We start from the raw sequence: 21,713 nt of genomic DNA, 5'->3' as shown, positions 1-21,713 counted from the left end.
CCCGGAGCTCATGGGCGGCGGGTCGCCACCCGTGTCCTCCGGGGCGAGAAAAGCTTCTCCCGGTCTCCCTGGTCTGCTGGGGGGATCCAGCGGCTTTGCTGGACCCCCCCAGCAGACCAGGGAGACAGGAGCAAAGCCGCACAGGTGGCATCCCACTGCCTGTGCGGCTTTGCTCGGGGGCAAAGGAGCAAAGCCACACGGGCGGCGGGGTCCCTCCGCCTGTGCGGCTTTGCTCAGGTCTCCCTGGTCTGCTGGGGGGGAGGGGGCACAGCTAGTGCGCCCCCCTCCCCAGCAGACCAGGATTTTGTTGCAGGATGCGTTGGGTAGAGCAGCTGGGGTCCTGCCGGGTTGGTCCTGTGGGAACCTACCAGGCAGCGCCCCAGCTGTTCTGTCCCAGGCTCCAGATTCAGCAGCTGTTGAAACTGATCAGGCTGATTCCAGGAAGCTGGGGGCAGAGCAACTCTGCCTCCGGCTTCCTGTAGTCAGCCCCTGGTCAGTTTCAGTGGCAGCAGCTGAATCTGGAGCCAGTTCCAACTTACATACAAATTCAACTTAAGAACAAACCTGTAGTCCCTATCTTGTACATAACCCGGGGACTGCCTGTACTTTTAGACTGTCATCCAGAAGTAATCCAGTGTTTGTTCACCTAGATTTTCTCAGCCCATCTTTCTAACACATTGTATTGTTTGGCAATCTCCCAGGAGTGAGAATGTGCAAATAGCTACCCAGAACGTTGAATTACAAAATAATAATTTGTTAAAGTTTGTTAATTTTAAATGTTAACCTATGATTAGTTTATTTTGCTCTTATTAACCATTTAATTTTCCCTTAGGTATTGAGTCATTTCTCATGTATTCTGTTCATGAAGGAATTAGAGGAATTCCTCTTGATCCAAATGACAAAATGGATGCCTTAATGCCCATATCTGGAACGTCATTTGCTGTGGGTATAGATTTCCATGGAGGTAAATATATTATTATATATTTTATTCTGAAATTAAAAGAGTAATTTTTCAAACAGCTGAATGACCACACTTGAAGCCAATGAATGTTTGATGGGAGCACGTGCCTCCCAAACACCATGGACTACTTTCTATGAAGATGCAACTTTACGTATAATTAAGAAACACAAGTAATTAATACTTGTTTTGTGTGGAAAGGGAAAAATTAAAAAAAACCCTACTTCTTAGAATATCAAAGTGAATTTAGAGGTAAATAGGAGTACAGTGGAGTCCGGATTAACCTACACCCGGTAATCCCACATTCTGCTTTATCCCCAGGAGCTGCAGGGTCAGATACAGTGTGGGCCGAGAGAATGACCCCGCTTGCTGCCCCGTCGCTCTCTAGGAGAAGCTGCTGCTGCTGCTGCTGCTGCTGCTGCTACTGGGATGCTTCCAGGCAGGAGTGACAGCAGCAGCAGCTTCTCCTAGAGAGCAAGGGAACAGCTGAAGCTGCTTTGTGGGGACTTTGTCCCTGGCAGGAGCGGCATCAGCTGTTTCGTTGCTCTTTACAGTAGAGTCTGTATCATCCGATATATTCGGTAATCCAACCATGTGTCGGTCCCGTTTAGGTCAGGTGATAGGGACTCTACTGTATTAGAGTGGTTTTCACATCTAATCTTATATTTGATTTTTTTTCAGACCATTTTGATGTTTATGGACAGATTCACTTTCCCACTCTGATTTTTTGTGCCAGTCAGGTAGTGGAGACCACACAAATTCTTTGATGTGGGAATTTTCTCTTGTTCAGGGAATCTTTAGCATTCATAGAGATCAGTGTGGCAAGCTCCTGGGCGCTATGGAAGGCTGCTGGTGTGAGGAATGTATTATAGGAGAACAAGGAAGAACTTGTAAACCAAGATCTTATCCACAGTAGGTGAGAAAGTGGCTGCTTATTTTAAGTAAAAGAAGTTGTTTACGATGCTTTTTCCTACTTAGATTCCCAGGCCACCTTCTTCTTCACTGATACAGAATTCTCACCCAAATTCCCTATGTTGGTGAAGGAACTGAATGATTTTGAGGCCTTTCTGTATTTTGTATCCTCACTGTTGGGGATGCAAGAGCAAGCAGGGCACATGTACAGCCCCACTGGACTCTGCTGTATAAAAGTTTCCATTAATGAAACAGAAGTGCACAGCAGGATCTGTTTGGATAAAGGTTTCTCAAACAGCTACAATTACTCTTAAGTAAGTAACCTCTCTTTAGTTGTTAGGAGGAACAGTTCCAAAGCTGCTTAGCAAAAGAAGATATTAAGCCAGAGACTAAGCACATCGACACATTGGCACCTTGGACAGCCTTGAAACACTTAAAAACTCAGTACTTGGCAAAGCTTCAGAGAGTGATACCATTTTTTTAAACTGACCTCTTGCAGGTCATAAAATGTATTAAATAGAATGTACTACATGGCAGTGAATCACTGGTAGTTTCTTGTTTGCATGTGCCTCTTTTAGTGCTACAGATATATACAGAATTTCTCACACTAGACAGCTGAGGTCCAAGAGTGAAAATCAAGTGAACATGGTATTTTTATTGGGAGAAGAAAGGGGATATTTTTCTGGACAAATTCATTGACAAGTAAAATTTCTCCATGAATTATCACTGCTTTTAATGAACTTGACAGAAGATAGTATGAATTTGTGGTTAATGCATCCAACCCAAAATTACTAAATATAAAGAAAGCACAAAATAAAATTCTACCTGATCTATACTTTTAGACAGATTTAATTTTCTTTAACAGAAGTGTGGGTCAAAATTGGAGAGTCTTTCCTAAGTGGTAATTATGAAAGAAATTGGCATATCTCCACAGTAAGCTCAAGTATATTATGCTTTGAAATATAATTTTCATACTTATGACCAACCATTAAAACAGCCACATATGCTATGCCAGTTTCTGCAAATGGCAGGGCAATCAAATCTTAATCTATATTTCTGAAATCCTTTTGTATAACCAACAACTTTTGTATGTGAAAGAGTATCATTGTGCCCTGCCCTTCCTTTTATATACTTTGATGTTTTCAGCCTTCATCAACTCAGAACAAATGAGGGGTTTTATTTTATTTTATTTTATTTTATTTTATTTTATTTTATTTTATTTTATTTGTCCTAAATTGGAAGCTTGTTTCTGACACTGAGTATCATGTATTTTCAGTACTCTGCTCTTTTGCCCCAGCACACTTTAGGCATCGTCTTATATAAACTACTATATGCTTCCATTGTCAATGAAAATGTTTATTACTTACTATAGCTTGAAAAAAGTTATGCTTTCAATAATAGGAATATTCTTACCAAGTATTATAAAAAATATATTCCTATGTCTTTCAAATTACCTCATAGATTTAGATCACTAAGAGCTCATCTAGACTACGCTACAGTGTCAAAAGAGGATATGCAAATTCCATGGGAATTTGCATACCTTCTTCAGATCTCACTTTCAAAAGAAGAGCTTTCGAAAGTGAAAGAAGTCAAGACGCATTTTTTTCGGCAACCCCTCTTTTTTGAAAAGCCACTTTTCCTCAAAATATGAGATTTATGTGGCTTTTTGAAAAAGGGGATATCTTTGACTACTTTCACTTTCGAAAGCTCTGCTTTCGAAAGTGAGATTGAAAGAAGATATGCAAATTCCCATGGAATTTCAACACTTTAGCGTAGTCTAGATGAGCCCTAAATTACTTATACCTTTTCTGGTTTGGAAAACAAGCATAGCATCCTTGGTTAATCTGAATGTTTTAAAGAACGCTAAACTATATTTTTAACTGGCTTATTTTAAAAGATCAATTGTCTCGTGTGCATGTTTTAAATATCCTACCTCTCCTTTTTCCTTTAAAAAAGTTACTATTTTCTTCTTCTTCTTCTTTTTTTTTCCCTGACTTTGTTCAGAAGTCCCCTTGTCATCACTGGTCTGGCACCCTTGGGACCTGACTGGTCCTCAATCAGGGGATTTGCCAGACCAGGGAAGGAACCTCCTCTTGTGGCTGTGCTGCCACTGAACTAGGACTCCAGCCTGCCACTCTGCATGGCCAGAGCTCTGCAGCCAGAACAGAACTCTGCAGCCACCTGGCTCCACAGCTGGGGTTTAGAGATCTTCGGCTGGGGTGGAGGGATGAGATTGGAGCTCTGCAGCCTGGGCCAGAGTTCCCTGGCTGCTGCTTGGGCTAGGACTGGAGTTCCCCAACCACTGGAGCCAGAACACAGATGGAGCTCCACAGCCAGGGATAGGGCCAGAGCTCCTCAACTTAAACCCCTCCAATGCATATCAACCATCTACAACCTATCCTGGAAAATGACCTCTCACTCTCACAGGCCTTGGGAGACAGGACAATCCTTGCCTACAGACAACCCCCTAATCTCAAACAAATTCTTTCAAGCAACCATGCACAACACTTCCATCATACTCATCCAGGAACCCACCCTTACACTCAACTCTGGTGCCAACTCTGTGTACACATCTACACAAGTCACATAATCACAGGACCTAACCATATACACCACCACATCAGAGGCTCATATAACTGCACATCCACCACTGTGATCTATGCCATCAAGTCTCAGAAATGCCCCTCTGCCATGTATATTGGACAAACTGGATGGTCTCTACAACAAAGGATTAATGGACACAAATCAGATATTTGAAAAGATAACACACAGAAACCTGTTGGGGAACATTTTAACTTGCCTGTGCACTCGTTAATAGACCTCAAAGTTTCCATATTAGCAGTACAAGCCAATTTAAAAAACCAGCTTGGAAGGGAAGCTGCAGAGAATTTAACTGGATTACCCACTACATATTATGTCATTCCTAATGACATAAAAAAACTAAACACCAAGTACTTAAGAACACTTAGAACCCTCTCTATCAACTTCATTTAGCATGGAAACTCTAATTGACTATTCTTTTCCCTTTTTTTCTCCTTTTCTTTCCCTCCCCATCCCTTCTCTTTTTCTGCTATTTATTTGGAACCTGGACCCCTTAAACTCCATTCATCTGAAGAAATGGGTTGTGCCCACAAAAGGTCATGATACCATCTACATGTTTTGTTAGTCTCTTAGGGTACGTCTAGACTACCGGGTTTTGTCGACAGAAGTTTTGTTGACAGAATCTGTCGATAAAACTTCTGTCGACAAAGAGCGTCCAGACACATTGAGTTCTGTCGACAAAGCAAGCTGCTTTGTCGATAGAACCCTGTAGTCTAGACGCAACCCTACAGGCAATAACACCTTCTGTCGACAGAACTCTGTCGACAGAAGGTATTATGCCTCGTAAAATGAGGTATACCAGCGTCAACAAAACTGCTGAGTTCTGTCGACGTTATGTCGACAGAATTCAGCGATAGTGTAGATGCTGGTATAGTTTTGTCGACGAAAGTCCACTTTTGTCGACAAAACTCAGTAGTCTAGACACACCCTAAGGGTGTGTCTAAACCATCGACTGAGCCATGTAGTTTAGACACACCCTAAGGGCATGTCTCGACTATAGGATTCTTTTAAAAAAAAGTGGCCTTTTTTTGAAAAAACTTCCCCTGCATCTAGACTGCTTCCACATTCTTTTGAAAGTAAATCAAAAAATTTTCGACAATTTTTTTGGCAATTTTTCGGCAATTTTTTCAACTGCAGAAAACCTTGTTTTTTGAGGAAGAATGCCTTTTTTCCGAAGTGGTCTTTCGAAAAAAGACGCTATGTAATGCAAACTGTTTTTTTGAAAGAGAGCTTCCAGACTGCTTGGGTGCTCTCTTTGAAAAATGTGGCTTCCTTTTTTGAAAGTACTAGTTGTAGTCTAGACGCTCTTTTTCGAAAGAGTCTAAACATATCCTAAGGTGCTACAAGACTATTTGTTGTTTTTTAATTTTTTTTCTATTAAAGACAGAAACTTTTGTTCAGAAGGGTGTTTTCTGTTATGTATAAAAGCCAATCCAGACATGTTTTGCACCATTTCTCACCTCAGCTTGCTTTCTGACAGTGTACCAAAGTACCAGCTCTTGGATGTTTATACAATTTCAGCTCTGTTATTTCAGTGTCTGGGGAATAGGCTGCACCCTCAACTAAACAGTGATCATCACTGTTCACAAAGTGCAGTTAGGTGTACCAACTGGGAAGGATTTAGAGAGAATTTGGCAGCATGTCGAGGAGAAACTGCAGAAATATGAGCAATTTGGCATCAGTTTTTGAACACAGAATAGCACTTTGTTGGCATCCTGATGTTGATTTACATATCTGTAAGTTTTGCTACTGCTTTTGCTGTTCAGTGTGTTTCATGAAAATAATAGGTGATATGTGCACAATGAAAATAAAAATAAACAGCAGTAGAATATTCTGAGTTTCTATCGACCAGTCATTGCTGAGAGGTCGTAGCATATTCCATAAGTCAAAGACTCTACTTGATAACTTGGAAGACAGAATTAAGCCATCAATTCAAATGAAACTGCAGTACATTTACAGTGTTAACTTAGAAGATTAGTTACGAGTTATTTAATTTCTAAACTTCTACATGAGTTATTTTCACATCTTTATTCGATATGTGTTATGATTATAACATACATCTTATCTTCCAAGGAGAAAAGGTTGATATAGATTATTGCCAAGAATTGCCCCCTAATATTTAGGAGCTCCAACTGTTATTGAAATAATTATTAAAAATATATATATTGGCATTGAACAAATAATATTAGTACTAGGGTATCCTATTGGACAACTTACTATTAATGTTTTAGTTTTATTGCAAGTATTGTGGTAGTAATAGTAGTAGCCTCAATCAAAATCAAGGCCCTGTTGTGCTGTTACTTGTAAATATTCAGTAATATAAGGCTGTCCCAGTTCCCAAGATCATTAACTCAACTCAGATTTAAATTAGTGGAGGATTTAGCCCATGATACATCTATGTTTTAAATGGAGAAGATGAAAATAGGTACCGTATTTTCCGGCGTATAAGGCTACTGGGCGTATAAGACGACCCCCTAATTTTTTAGTTAAAAGATAGGTTTTCGTCTTATACCCCAGCACCCCTCTGCCTCCCTGGCTTTGCTCCCGGTGTCCCTGGTCTGCTGGAGACGGTCCCCAGCAGACCAGAGGCACCAGGAGCAAAGCCGCAGCAGCGGCAGAAGCGCGGCACCCCGCCGCTGTCATGGCTCCTTCCCCACTCTGGCATGATAAATGCAGAAGTGGGGGCCAGCAAGTGTACCCCAAAGCCTTATCTACCAGGCTTTAGTCTAAACTTCCCCCAAGATCTTAAAAACCTAGATCTTGGGAATAAAACTTCCGCTGCCACCACCCAAATGTTGATGAAGAAATCAGGGGAAAGATCATTTGGGAAATCTCACCCCTAAAATAAAAATCAAGGCACACACTTAACCACTGCTAGGTTAATAAAAAGAAAAGAAAGAACTTTTATTATTACAACAAGATTCCTGTTGCAAACTTAGGGTATGTCTACACTAGCGGGGTAATGTATGCATACCGAACGTGCAAATGAAGCCCGGGATTTGAATTTCCCGGGCTTCATTTGCATAAGCCGGCCGGCGCCATTTTTAAATGCTGGCTTGTTCGAACCCCGTGCCGCGCGGCTACACGCGGCACGGGCTAGATAGTTCGAACTAGCAAGCCATTCCGAACTATCTGTACGCCTCATTCCACAATTGCACGTTCGGTATGCATACATTACCCCGCTAGTTCGAACTAGCGGGGTAGTGTAGACATACCCATAATGACTAGATAGGGAGGTAACAAAATATACTCATGGAGAAACTCCATGGGCCTAGAACTTAGTTACAAAGAAAAGCCAAAACACCTTTTAAACAGTGCCAGATCTCAGATCCCATACCCAATTCATAAAACAATAAAACCTAACAAAACTACCTAAACTTTACCCTACTTACAGAAAATGAAGAATGGTGTCTTGGAGAGAGAGAGACATGCTTGTCCCTCTCTGTAGCTGCAGAGAACTCTCTTCCAGAGACAAAAGGGAGAAAGGAAAAAAACCCAAATTCCTTTGTCCCAGTTTGAAAAGTCCCACCTACATTCCTATTGGTCACTCCACCTGGCTAGCTGTAGTTAACCCCTTAATCCCCAGGCTGCTGGCTAACCCTCATAATCATGACAGCCGCCGCTTCGGCTTTGGTCCCGGTGCCTCTGGTCTGCTGGGGACCATCTCCAGCAGACCAGGGACACCGGGAGCAAAGCCTCTGAGGACGCCCCAGCAGCGGGACAGCCCCGGCGCGCCTGGGCTGCCCCTCTGCCGGAGCCCCTCCGCGGCTTTGCAAAGCCTCGGGGGAAGCCAGCGGCAGGGCATCCCAGGCAGACCAGGGACACTGGGAGCAAAGCCTCTGAGGACGCCCCAGCAGCGGGACAGCCCCGGCGCGCCTGGGCTGCCCCTCTGCCGGAGCCCCTCCGCGGCTTTGCAAAGCCTCGGGGGAAGCCAGCGGCAGGGCATCCCAGGCAGACCAGGGACACCGGGAGCAAAGCCTCTGAGGACGCCCCAGCAGCGGGACAGCCCCGGCGTGCCTGGGCTGCCCCACCACCAGAGCCCCTCCGCGGCTTTGCAAAGCCTCGGGGGAAGCCGGTGGTGGGGCAGCCCAGGCGTGCCTGGGCTGCCCCGCCACCGGAACCCCTCCGCGGCTTTGCAAAGCCGCAGAGGGGCTCGGGCAGCAGGGCAGCCCAGGCGCGCCTGGGCTGCCCCGCCGCCTGTATACCCAGTGTATAAGATGACCCCCGATTTTTGGGGTTTGCTTTTTAGCATCAAAAGTCATCTTATACGCCGGAAAATACGGTAATTGGACATGGAGATAAAGTTTAAATACTATTATTTTAATCCTGGGGTGGATACTAATAGACTAGCATTGAAATTGTGAAGAAGCAATGTCTTGACTGAGCAGAAATGTGAGGTTCATTTTGTGTAGAACATGTTTCATTGAATAATTCCCCACTCAAAGTGATAGCTTTTAATACTATTTTTTTTTCTTTTTTTCTTCTTTCTGTATTTTTTTCAGGAAATGACACAATTTACTGGACTGACATGGGTTTCAACAAAATTAGCAGAGCTGGACGAGACCAAACCTGGAAGGAAGACATCATTTCAAATGGGTTGGGAAGGGTTGAAGGCATTGCAGTGGATTGGATAGCTGGTATCACCAATGCATTTATTAGTTCTTAAAAACCTTTTCAACAGGCCTTTTTATACTTAAAATGATTCTACATCACAATACTAGACTTCTCTACTTCTAGCTAGAGAGATGTAATATTTTTTTTCCTTTCAGCTTTATTTTCTCTAATATTAAGAGCCTCTGGATTTGTTTGTGATTTTTTTTTCATGCTGAAGATTACCCACTACGAATTTAGTAAAAATTTCCTGAGATTCTATAAGGCAGGACAAATGGTTCTAGAAGTTATCTTATAATTGAAGACAGTTGGAAAGTTAAAGCTCCTCCTGTTTCTTAAAGACTGAGTTTCAAATTTTCTTTAATAAATACAGATTTAAATCTTAAGATAGAAATGTTTGAAAGTAGAATTTAAAAATTACAAATTTCACTTCAGTGTTTGTTCATAATGACTAAGCTTAATGATAAAGTATGCTACTATATTTTATTTCTTTCTATTTCTTTCCATTTCTCCTAGGCAACATATATTGGACAGACCATGGCTTCAACTTAATTGAAGTTGCAAGACTGAACGGCTCATTCCGTTATGTTGTTATATCTCAGGGCCTGGACCAGCCAAGATCTATAGCAGTGCACCCAGAAAAAGGGTAACTTAAATATGTCTATTATTTTTTTAAATATGCTAATATTAAAAGTCTACAATTAGTAAATCAGAGCATTCATTCTGACACTTCTTTAATGCCAGTGTCTAGTATCAGCAAAGATTGTACTGTAAAGAAGTAAGTTTTTTCTAAAGTTGAATGCTTTCATATATTGAGATACTTACCATGACATCTCTCTTTAGACTAAATATTATACTCTACTTACCTATTTGCAGAGAATTTTCCCTATACATAGAGAGTGATTTCACCTGAAGTTTAGCAAGGAATCAGAAGTGTGCTTACATTTTTTGAATCCTCTTAAGTTTTCAGCACATTCATAGAAGACAAACCACCCAACTATAGTAAGTCCAATGTGACAATAAACTATGAAAAAGATGTACTCACTTGATGGCCATGAATATCAGTTTACTGGCACCAATCCACTATCTTCTCAACACCTACCAAGATCTCTAGTGTTCATGGTGCTTACGTATAAGAATAGACTAGGTTGGCACAAATGTTTTTCAGATCCATCCACCAATTGCAAGGTGCTGTGGACTATGCTAATGCAATAAAAGACCCAGTTACCATCACAGCTGCACAGTGTTGCCAGTGAAGGGATTCTGGACTGTGCAACATCAGACAAAACACTGACCATTTTGAAGCAATTCTCATCCTACTTTGAAGAAAGTGTCAACTGACTATGAAAAGTACTTCCCAGGGCAAAATATTTTTTAAATCAGATTAGACTGCATTAACTGCATCACTACTTGTGATAGAATTTGGCTCCATTATATATGGCAAACCTCAGAGATGTAGTTGAGTGACCATCAAGGTCTTGTTTCTTGTCTTCAGAACAATTAATGAATTGGAATCCAGCTATATGGAACCATATCTCTATCTGTGAATTACCAGTATAGCTGTATTTCTCAGGGACAAATAACCTCCAAAAGCCTCAAATGAAGTACAATAGAATCAAATAAAGTACTCTTGTCCAAAGAGGCTTCTGTGTTCAAACGAGCTCCAACATCACAAATGTTTGATTGAAGATCTGACCACAATTATTTATATATTACTCAGGCGGGATTACTTTTGCCCAACTAGAGAATACTCACAGGAAATCTCTGTGAAGTCTAGTGGGGACTCTATTTTTCAGATCTATTTCACCTGCCGAGTGCCTACAGGTTGCAGTAGTGAGCTCTATAAATAAATCCCTCACCATCAAAAGAACTTATAGGTGAGCTATGTTCCAGTTCCTGTTGTCTATCAGGTATATCTCAGGTCATCTGCATCTTATGATACAGAGAGGGGATCACTCTTTATCTCTGGTTTTGAGCAGAAATCCCATCATGGACCTGGGAAACATTCCTGACAAAGTTTACTCAAAACTGTCCCTTTCACTAAAAAATAATCAGGTTTGATGAACTGGTGTTTTCTGTCAGCCAACCAAAACAAATTGTCATCATATTCCCAGCTAGCTCTATTTATTAGTTTTACCAGTCACAACAAAATATAAATCATGCACCATTCAAACCCTTCTGATAATGTTTTTTCTTCTAGATAGTATAGTTTATGTTATAGAGTAAGTTCAGAAAGGCACCTTCGATCTAAACACTATTTTGTCTGCCGGTCATTGTTTATGCCTGGTCTTGAAAAATGAAATGGATTTGACTAATTTGATTTTCTCAGATGAAGTCAAAGAAAAAGTTCCTGATTAGTTTAGGTATTTTGGCTTTATTTACTTACCTAATTCACACAAAAAAATCTGATTTATTGAAGACTGACCGTCTGTCCCATTCAGATTAATCTCAGATATTCCATGTTATCTTCAAGAGATGAAGCTTAACATCATCTCTTTTCGCCCTGTTGTTTGAAAGTTAATGAATCTCAGAAAAACATCCAATGCCCATCTTGTCCTCCCAGCAGCTGTGATTAAGTGTAGTAGCTTTGCCTTCCTAGTAAAGTATGTTTTATTGGGAGAAATTCAAATTAGATTTCCAAAAAAGTTGCTCAGTTATATCTTTCCTCTCTATACAGGGAAGTGTTTAGACAGCTACAAGATAAGTAAACTGACACCCTTCTGGGAAAATCCTATTCATTTTTCTACACTCAGCAACAATTATTCTCTATCATTTTGATGGTGTTCTGTATTTCAGGGCTTCTTCCCCTGCAAACTTCTAGTTAAGAATCTCAAATGATTTTTTACTTCACTACATATGAGTTAACTGAAATTGTCCCAGACAAGCAGTTACAGCTCTAAGGCTACCTCCAGACTGCATCCCTCTGTAGGTAGAGGGATGCAAATAAAGTACTTTGAAGTGCAAATGAGCCCGGAATTTAAATATCCCGGGCTTCATTTGCATACTCACTTTCCAACGTTGTGCCGATCATGTGCCTGTACTTCAGATCAGGATCTGTTGAAAAAGCTCTCCGCCTTTGGCAGAACTGCAGCTACACAGCACTTTCACTTTTGAAATTGTGCATGATCGGCATAGTGCCTGAATGTGAGTGTGCAAATGAAGCCCGGGATATTTAAATCATGGGCTCATTTGCACTTTCAAAGTCTGGAGGTAGCCTACAAGAGAGACTAAGAAGTGCTTAGTTGAATTAAGACCAAAGAACAGTTTCGCTTGTTACGTGAACACAGATTCCGAGCAGCTATTAGGGATAGCTCTCTGGAACAACTAGCATCTAGTTGTGCTCATCCGCTCAGGGATGGTATTTTAGGTGCGGACCCCAACCAGTATCTAATCACCTGGGGTATGTCTACACTACCCCGCTAGTTCGAACTAGCGGGTTAATGTAGGCATACGGCACTTGCAAATGAAGCCCGGGATTTGAATTTCCCGGGCTTCATTTGCATAAGCGGGGAGCCGCCATTTTTAAAACCCCGCTGATTCGAACCCCGTGCAGCGCGGCTACACGGGGCTCGAACTAGGTAGTTCGGACTAGGATTCCTATTCCGAACTACCGGTACACCTCGTTCTGGTACCAGGAGTCACCGACGCACCCGCCGTACAGACTTGATGATGGCCGATAAGCAGACCGAGACGCAGTCTGCCAGACACACAACGAAGAAAGCTAAGCTATTCTAAATACTAAACTAAACTAATTAAACCTAATCTTAAAAGAAGCAGGATAAAACTATAGGCCTAGAGAAAGCCAGAAAGAGTTTGAAATACTCACTGGTTAGTTGAAACTAATGGTTCAAACGTTTAAACAGGAAGTTTTTAGCTATTCTATGTGTTAAAAGTTAAAACTTTCATATTTCACAACATTAATTAAAAATCCTTCCCTAAATTCATTTAATTTGTGTCCATGCATTAACTGTGTTAGTAATTCTTTAGCTAGTACCAGATTGCCCCATTCTTCACAGAGGTGGAGTTGAATAGAAGGGATGTTGTAAGTTTCATCTCTTCCTTTTAGCTAGTGTATTATAACACATCATTCATCTCACAGAAGACAGCGGGCTCCATAGACTTGATATATTCTCTCACTATGCTCAGAACAGGCAGTAGGCAGAGCTTTGATCTAAGCATCCTTCCTTTCCAGCATGCCCAGTGGTATAGTTATGAGCAGTTAATTATTAAATGTAATCTCATTTTGCCAGGAAATGGTGAATTAGTATGTTGGTCACTCGTATGATGTTCTCCTTCCACCAATTTTCTGCTTGTCTTTTGAATATGGGTCTCTTATTTTCAGGGAATATTCTGTATTTTTAGCCTGGAAGGTGTCTAATTTATTAAAGAGGCTCTTTGTAATAAATAAATATTTTTTATTCATGTTTAAGGGAATTCTATTTTTTTTCTTGCAGTTTCACAATTCTCTTGGATAATTATAAGGCGGTAATTTAGTGAGACATATCCTCACCTACTGTCTATTGGCAAAGCTTCATAGTAAATAAAACTATGCTGCGTACCCCATTTAGGAAACTGGTCTTTATACTCAGATGCATCCCTTACTTGTGTGTGTGTGTGTGTGTGTGTGTGTGTGTGTGTGTGTGTGTGTGTGTTTACAGAACACAGATAAGTTGTTGTAGAAATATAATTTTACATTTATAATGTTCTAAAAAGTTGAATTTGTGTTTATTGTGGTCAGAGCTAAGTTGTTATGGAGCTTTGTATTTCTCTTCTATTCATGGGTGAATGTAGTTTGTAATACATATGGAACAGAAAATAATATTCTGTTTGTAAGTAATCTTACCTTCACACTTTCGAATTTTATTTTTTGTGTTGTTCAGGAATTGAAAAAAAATGGTCTTAACACCATGTGAATGCAATTTTCTGCTAAATTTGTTAATAGAATACTGGATCTTTTAATATATATATTCTAATGTATGTCTGATGTTCTTATGTTCTGTCAATATGTGGAACTATAGCCAAATGTTGTATAACAAGGTTTTTTTAAAGCATAAATTAGTCCAATAAAAGATATTACATTATCTCCTTTGTCTAACCTCCTCCTCCTCCTTCCACCCTCCAAATTACCCACTATATTTATCTTTGTATTTCAAATTAAACTATAAAGGCAAGAGCACTGTAGTTTTACAAACAAGCTACAGAAATGCAATATATAATAATAAGCAAATAACCCATACATGCTTAATATAAATTGAAGTACAGTAGTTGTATTCTGACCTGATCCAAAGCATATTAAGATCACTGTAATATGACTCCAGGATCCCTCTGATCAAGCCTCAGTTGCTTTAACATATGGGAACAGCAGAGCTGACTTATGTTCATTCATCTCATAGAGGTTAGAAAAGGTTTACCTTTGTGAATATAAGTTTTAGGTCTGTTAATAGGTACTAGTAGTCCTTATAAACTAGTGTTCCTAATGTTTTGATTCATCAGAAATATAGTAGCAACCCATGAAATTACTTGAGCTTTTGTATTGATTGCTACATTATACATTTTGCCTACCTAGGCATTTGCTATAGAGTAGAAGTATTATAACCAAAAATCAGATATCAAGTAGTTGATCATGCAAGTGGAATAAAATTAGTCTCTGTAAAAATGTTTCATACTCATCTTTAAAAGGGCAGCAGTGTGTTATTATACTACTTCAGTATCAGAATCCTTTAGCATTTTATATTTTTAAACATTGATTTTATATGAACAGCACTGTCAAATATATGCAGGTCTGCATGTTCATCTGTTTATCTGTTTGTGAATTTCTGCAAATATTTTAGGTATTTGTTCTGGACAGAATGGGGACAGACTCCCTGCATAGGCAAGGCACGGTTAGATGGCTCAGAGAAAGTTGTGCTTGTGAGCTTGGGGATTGCCTGGCCTAATGGAATCTCTATTGACTATGAGGTGCGTTCCTGTAATTTCCACTAAATACTAAAAGTGCATTAAATGTTATATCACATTACAAGTCCACTTTAGCATTCTATTTTTTCTTAATGCAATTCTTGGGTAAAAATAGGTTGTTGAAGTTTACTTTCAAATTGATCTTTAGGAAAATAAATTATACTGGTGTGATGCTCGTACGGACAAGATAGAAAGAATCGACCTTGAGACTGGAGGGAACCGGGAGATTGTGCTGTCAGGGAGCAATGTGGATATGTTTTCAGTTGCCGTCTTCGGAGCTTACATCTACTGGTCTGACAGGTAATTTATTTTTCCATAAGTATTTGAGTCTCAAAATGTTATTTCAGCACCAAATGCTTCACCCTTGTAGGATTAGCCATTCCTTAGGAAGGTCACAGAAAGGATCTCACCATTCTATGTAATTTCCATAGAAATGGTACTTTCGATATTCAAAGCGTATCAATGTCACTGAAAAGAGTAGGTTTCTTCAATGTCTGGTAGGCCAGCTGCCACATTTTAATTACTTGTTTGATTTAAATTATAGGAGGGTTCTTGATCAGCCATTTTCAACTTTTTTTTTTGGCAGAGCACATGCTAATGGCTCAATCAGAAGAGGTCAGAAGAATGATGCCACAGATGCTGTGACCATGAGGACTGGCCTTGGAATAAACCTGAAAGAAGTGAAAGTCTTCAACAGACAACGAGAAAAAGGTTTGCTCTTGCTAATGATATTAATGATGGCTTTAATATTTGTTGTTACTCTTTTTTATATTAATTCTGGATAAAATGAAAAGCAAAGTCATCATTTCCTAAAGAAACAGTGTTGCTTAAGAAAATGAATATGAAACAATTCATTATAAAATTTATAAAATTCAACCAGCATTATGTCTTTAGGCATTTAAGAATAAAAGTAAAAAACAAACAATACCCCCTCTTATCACCATTTTGATAGTAAAACAATATCATTAGTTTGAGTAGTGACATTGGGCTCAAGCTGATTTAAAATAATCAACATGGTTATTGTGCACTTGTCCATCGTAAGACAATGATTAAAAATTATTCAGTACTGTGTGCAGGCCTTAGCGTGACTGAAAGGGATCAATGGAAGCTGAGATCTCCAAATGTCATGTTTTACTTTAGACTATAGTTGCTTTGCCACAACCTTCTCACTCACTTTTCCCAAAAAAAGAAAAAGTGATATAGAACCAAAATTGCGAGATCGTCATCAAGAGAGAGCTTCCTGAGAGTGACCCTAAATTAGCTTGTTTGAGGAAATGTGGCAGCCTCATTTCCTTGCTAACTGATTTTATTAGTCAATCATAGCTTCCTGATAATCTGTAGCAGATTATATTAATGGGCAGTCATTGACAAAGAAATAAAATGATAAAATATCTTTTATGTTAGTTTGAAAAAAAATCATTATAATTGATTTTTAATGCTTTTCAAAATTTGCTAGATATTAAAGGTCTTTTTGAGGGTTGTTAGTGAGCTAAGAAGACAAAGAGGAAGCATGAGGGATTTTTTTTTTAATTTCTCATAGAGATGATGATGAGTACAGGCTGTACCTCCCTTAACTGGGACTCCATGGTCTAGCAACATTCATAGTCTGGTCTGGTCTGCGGATGTTCTTGGATCACAGAGCCAAGGAAGAGGGATGTCATGCAGCTGGGCAGGAGCAATATGGGGCACCGGCAATTTGTCCAGGAGCACAGTATATGTGTGGAGTGAGGGAAGACAGGCGACATAGCAGGGAGTTCTGGCCCCAGCAGAGTTCCCTGGCCCCAGTGGCCAGGGAGCACTAGACTGGCTGTGGCCATGAAGCTCTGGCCCTGGCCAAGGAGCTCTGATCCCAGCAGCAGCCAGGGAGCTCTGGCCCTATCCCTGGCTGTGGAGCTCCATCTGTGTTCTGGCTCCAGTGGTTGGGGAACTCCAGTCCTAGCCCAAGCAGCAGCCAGGGAACTCTGGCCCAGGCTGCAGAGCTCCAATCTCATCCCTCCACCCCAGCCGAAGATCTCTAAACCCCAGCTGTGGAGCCAGGTGGCTGCAGAGTTCTGTTCTGGCTGCAGAGCTCTGGCCATGCAGAGTGGCAGGCTGGAGTCCTAGTTCAGTGGCAGCACAGCCACAAGAGGAGGTTCCTTCCCTGGTCTGGCAAATCCCCTGATTGAGGACCAGTCAGGTCCCAAGGGTGCCAGACCAGTGAGGTCCAACCTGTATGATTATGATTATGATTATTTTATTATTAATAATAATCTAAAATAGGCAACTGACATTTTAAAATGCAACTAGCTTGTTTCATGACAAGACTAGTACTAATAAAAACATGTTAAGTGACGAGTGATTAATCCTCATTTCCCCAAACATCTGTTTGCCCTTTTCAAAGCTCCGGTACAGCACTATGATCTGCAAGTAGATTTTTGTCCTGTATCATTGAAATTATGGTTAGAAGAGTCTCAGCTAGCTGATCAGATGTCAGGATCATGACCTTACTGGAAAACATTTTAATGGAATTTAAAATCAATGAAATATAAAATAAATATCTTTCTTTCTTTCTTTCTTTCTTTCTTTCTTTCTTTCTTTCTTTCTTTCTTTCTTTCTTTCTTTCTTTCTTTCTTTCTTTCTTTCTTTCTTTCTTTCAAAACATCTCCCATGACTCATCCTGTCTATTAACATTTTGAAGAACAATAAAAAAATCTGAGAAAAATGGTATACAAATAACTCCAAAATGTTTTTGTTTTATTTTACCATTGTTATCTCCTTGGGGGCAGAGATGTGTGTACTAACTTTTAAGTTTTTTTCTAACTTTATCTTAACAAAAATGAATTGTGATCGTGTTTTTATTGACAGAAGACAGTAGTTTTCACTGAGAAGTATATCCATCTTGAAATGTAGCAATCAATCAATCAATCAAACAAACAAAATGTTTAAGATAAATAAGCCTTGAGTTGCTTGCCAAATTTTGCAGTATTATAACTACAAAATAAGCTTTTAAAATGTTTTTCTCCCCTGTTGTTGTGTGTTCTCAAATGATAAATAAGTATAGTTTAATTCAAACTGACTGTACCAAAATGCTGTCAAATACACATAGTAAATTATGGAAGCCAGAGAAAAGACTACATACAAAATATTTAAAAAGACAGAGAAAATACTTTCTCTGCAGTTTCTGACAGTTTTACAATATTTGAAGTTGTAATACAATTAATTAAATCACACAAGTTATTATGTTTTAAAATAATTCCTTAATTGTGTACACTTGGTACGGAGAATATTTAAGTCATTATTCAAAGGAACTGAACATAAAATATTAGCAATTAGCTCTACTTCTAAACATGGAGAAAGTCTCAGTAAAATGTTGGTAATATATCTTTCCATATGTTGGATTGCATTAAATTTTGGTAGAAGATATGTACAGATTTTTAAAACAAATTCTTGTAATCTAAGGAAATCAAAATGCATTTGTTTTGCAAGTTACAGAGATTTTAAAATCATACCTTAAAAAGTCTTCAAAAAATACATTTCACAGATTTTAAACTTCTTAAGATTGAATAATTATCTATTCTATATCTGTAAAATATGTGCTATTGTTATTTGAAAACAACATTTATTATACATATTCTTAAATTCACTTTTTAACATTTGTTTAGAGTAGTGGTGAGAATAGACAATAGTGGTTCCTTTTATTTTCATGATGAATTATTTATATTATGCATTAACAAATATACCATAAATGCTTACATCAAAGAATCCTTGGGGTGTATAATCAAAGCTTATTCTTATTTATGTCAACCAACTGTGACAGTAACAAAAGCCAATCTAATTCTTTTTTACAGGTACTAATATTTGTGCCAAGAACAATGGTGGATGTCAGCAACTTTGTCTATATCGAGGAAATGCACAGAGAACATGTGCTTGTGCACATGGCTATCTTGCAGAAGATGGAGTTTCTTGTCTAAGACATGAAGGTTACTTACTGTATTCAGGAAGGACAATATTAAAAAGTATACATCTTTCAGATGAGACCAATTTAAATTCACCAGTAAGGCCATATGAAAACCCAGACTACTTCAAAAATGTGATAGCATTGGCCTTTGACTACAGCCTAAAAGGAAGGGGTACTAACCGTATCTTCTTCAGTGATGCACATTATGGAAATATACAACTTATTAAAGACAACTGGGCTGGCAGACAAGTGATAATTGAAAGTAAGTAAACTCTATGTTTAATGTTTTAAATTGTATTTGTAACTCTTATTAAATAAGGATTATATTACACTAGGGGTGTGTCTAGACTACATGCCTCCTTCGACGGAGGCATGTAGATTAGCCAGATCGGAAGAGGGAAATGAAGCCGCGATTAAAATAATCGCGGCTTCATTTAAATTTAAATGGCTGCCCCGATCTGCCGATCAGCTGTTTGTCGGCAGATCGGGGGAGTCTGGACGCGATGCCCCGACAAAGAAGCCTTTCTTCATCGACACAGGTAAGCCTCGTGAAACCAGGCTTACCTGTGTCGATGAAGAAAGGCTTCTTTGTCGGGGCATCGTGTCCAGACTCCCCCGATCTGCCGACAAACAGCTGATCGGCAGATCGGGGCAGCCATTTAAATTTAAATGAAGCCGCGATTATTTTAATCGCGGCTTCATTTCCCTCTTCCGATCTGGCTAATCTACATGCCTCCGTCGAAGGAGGCATGTAGTCTAGACACACCCCAAGTTTTACCTGATTACATTTGGTTGAGTACAGATAATGAAAGCACACTATCCTTTAACATATACAACATAATTATAATAAGTAATAGGATCATTGATCTACATCTTGCAGACTCAATTATCTTGTGGTGTTACCATTTCAAAGTCACCTATTCTGTATTATTTTTGTGATATACAGAATATACAATTCTACAGAACAGTTACGTATTTACAGTGAAGTTGGAGTAATGAAATTGTTTGTTGTCATTTGCAATTTACATTTCAATAGAGTTTATTTCTGCCATCTAGTATGCCTACTGCACTGAATAAAAACCTGTACACACTCTTCAACAAATGTATTATGTTTCAAAGTTGCACTTTGGTCCTATGAACTTTTGATATTTGCCAAAGATCAGGCACAAGAAAGAAACACCTTTTCAAAGATAGTGATAGAAATGTAGCCTTGTTAGTCTTGTGTAGCTGAAGCAAAATACAGGACTATGTAGCACTTTAAAGACTAACAAGATGGTTTATTAGATGATGAGCTTTCGTGGGCCAGACCCACTTCCTCAGATCAAATAGTGGAAGAAAATAGTCACAACCATATATACCCAAGTGTTCTTTTTTTTAATTGTATCCTTTGGTATATATGGTTGTGACTATTTTCTTCCACTATTTGACCTGAGGAAGTGGGTCTGGCCCACAAAAGCTCATCATCTAATAAACCATCTTGTTAGTCTTTAAAGTGCTACATAGTCCTGTATTTTTCAAAGATAGCGATAGAGATGCAGCCGTGTTAGTCTGGTATAGCTGAAACAAAAGACAAAACTATGTAGCACTTTAAAGACTAACAAGATATTGTGAGTGAACATGCAGCTATTTTGTGAAAAAAGGATGGTGCAATATAACAAATTATAATAGTACATATTGTAAAGACTTGACTTCCTGGTTTCTGTGTATTTCCATTTGCGGATATGGTGCTCTTTGGGCTGAGCTGTGTAATTGCCTTGAGAAACTGTTGGGGTGAGTGAGTGTGATGTACATGAGAGATCTTGTGTGACAGTGACATCGTTAGCCTTTTCTGTTTAAGGAAGTCAGCCTCCAACCCCTTCATTTGTTTTTGTTTTTGTTTTTGTTTTTTGCTGTCACAAAGGGCAAATGGGGTTCACCTTTGTGTCCTCAGGTTTAATTATTTATTGAATAATTCATTTGTATGATCATACAATGATTCCTGCTATGTCACATAGAACAAACAAACAAACCCCCCTCCCATCCCCAGGACGTAGTCAAGTATAAATTATTTTCTTGTATTTAGTAGTGGAGGATAACTTTAGTTTGGAGTTTGTACCAGGTTCCTTCAGGGGCATCATATCAGGTGCTTCCTGTCCATTGATCATGCCAAAGACCAATGCCCACATCCAGTGAACTGTGCACTGTCCATTTGGTAATACAGTGCACATTTTGCCACACCTTCACTCCTAGAATAAGAAGGTTGGGTTATTTGTGGCTCCAACTGGATTTGGCTTCTAGGAACCTACAGCATACTCCTCCAGAACCATTCAGGATATCAGGTACAACCTTCATGCCAAGTTACTCTTACATAGGATCCAAGACCCATTTGCAGCGCCTGTCTTTTCACAGTTTTCTATCACAGGACTGGAACCAGACTCTACTCTGCCTTCTATGGGGGACTGGAATCCTTACCTGGTACTGTCTGATACCACTGGTGATGGTTAACTCAAAAGTAGCACTGAAGACCAAGACACTCCCAACTATTAAGGCCTCAATAGCCTTAGTGGGGATGCAGGAAACAACCTCTTCTGTGTCTGATTCTCACTTTTCATAATTACCCTGGCACTACCCTTTCTCCAAATTCATGCTGTCTGACTTAGGAAGATCTCAAAGACTCTTAAATAATACCACTGTCACTCTCTTCTGGAGACAGACATTTCATAGCTAAGTTGTACTCCTCACCCAGTTCAGATGCTACCA

The 21,713-nt window shown here is 39.5% G+C and overlaps 1 protein-coding gene across 2 annotated transcripts in view; it reads left to right on the top strand.

Annotated features, from left to right (window-relative positions):
- The window catches only part of LRP1B (LDL receptor related protein 1B), a 1,349,043-nt gene that overhangs the window by 951,019 nt on the left and 376,311 nt on the right, over positions 1-21,713 (top strand). For both annotated transcript variants that reach the window (XM_075933312.1, XM_075933313.1), the window contains 7 exons: positions 833-964; positions 8,974-9,108; positions 9,599-9,728; positions 14,914-15,040; positions 15,186-15,337; positions 15,624-15,748; positions 18,865-19,236. In XM_075933312.1, coding sequence (XP_075789427.1) covers positions 833-964; positions 8,974-9,108; positions 9,599-9,728; positions 14,914-15,040; positions 15,186-15,337; positions 15,624-15,748; positions 18,865-19,236 — 1,173 coding nt within the window. The remainder of the gene's footprint in view (positions 1-832; positions 965-8,973; positions 9,109-9,598; positions 9,729-14,913; positions 15,041-15,185; positions 15,338-15,623; positions 15,749-18,864; positions 19,237-21,713) is intronic.

The sequence above is a fragment of the Pelodiscus sinensis genome, chromosome 7, assembly GCF_049634645.1.
Source record: "Pelodiscus sinensis isolate JC-2024 chromosome 7, ASM4963464v1, whole genome shotgun sequence".
In the NCBI taxonomy this organism is placed as follows: domain Eukaryota; kingdom Metazoa; phylum Chordata; order Testudines; family Trionychidae; genus Pelodiscus; species Pelodiscus sinensis.
The sequence above is the reverse complement of the archived record's forward strand: the minus strand, read 5'-3'. Positions and strand labels throughout refer to the sequence as shown.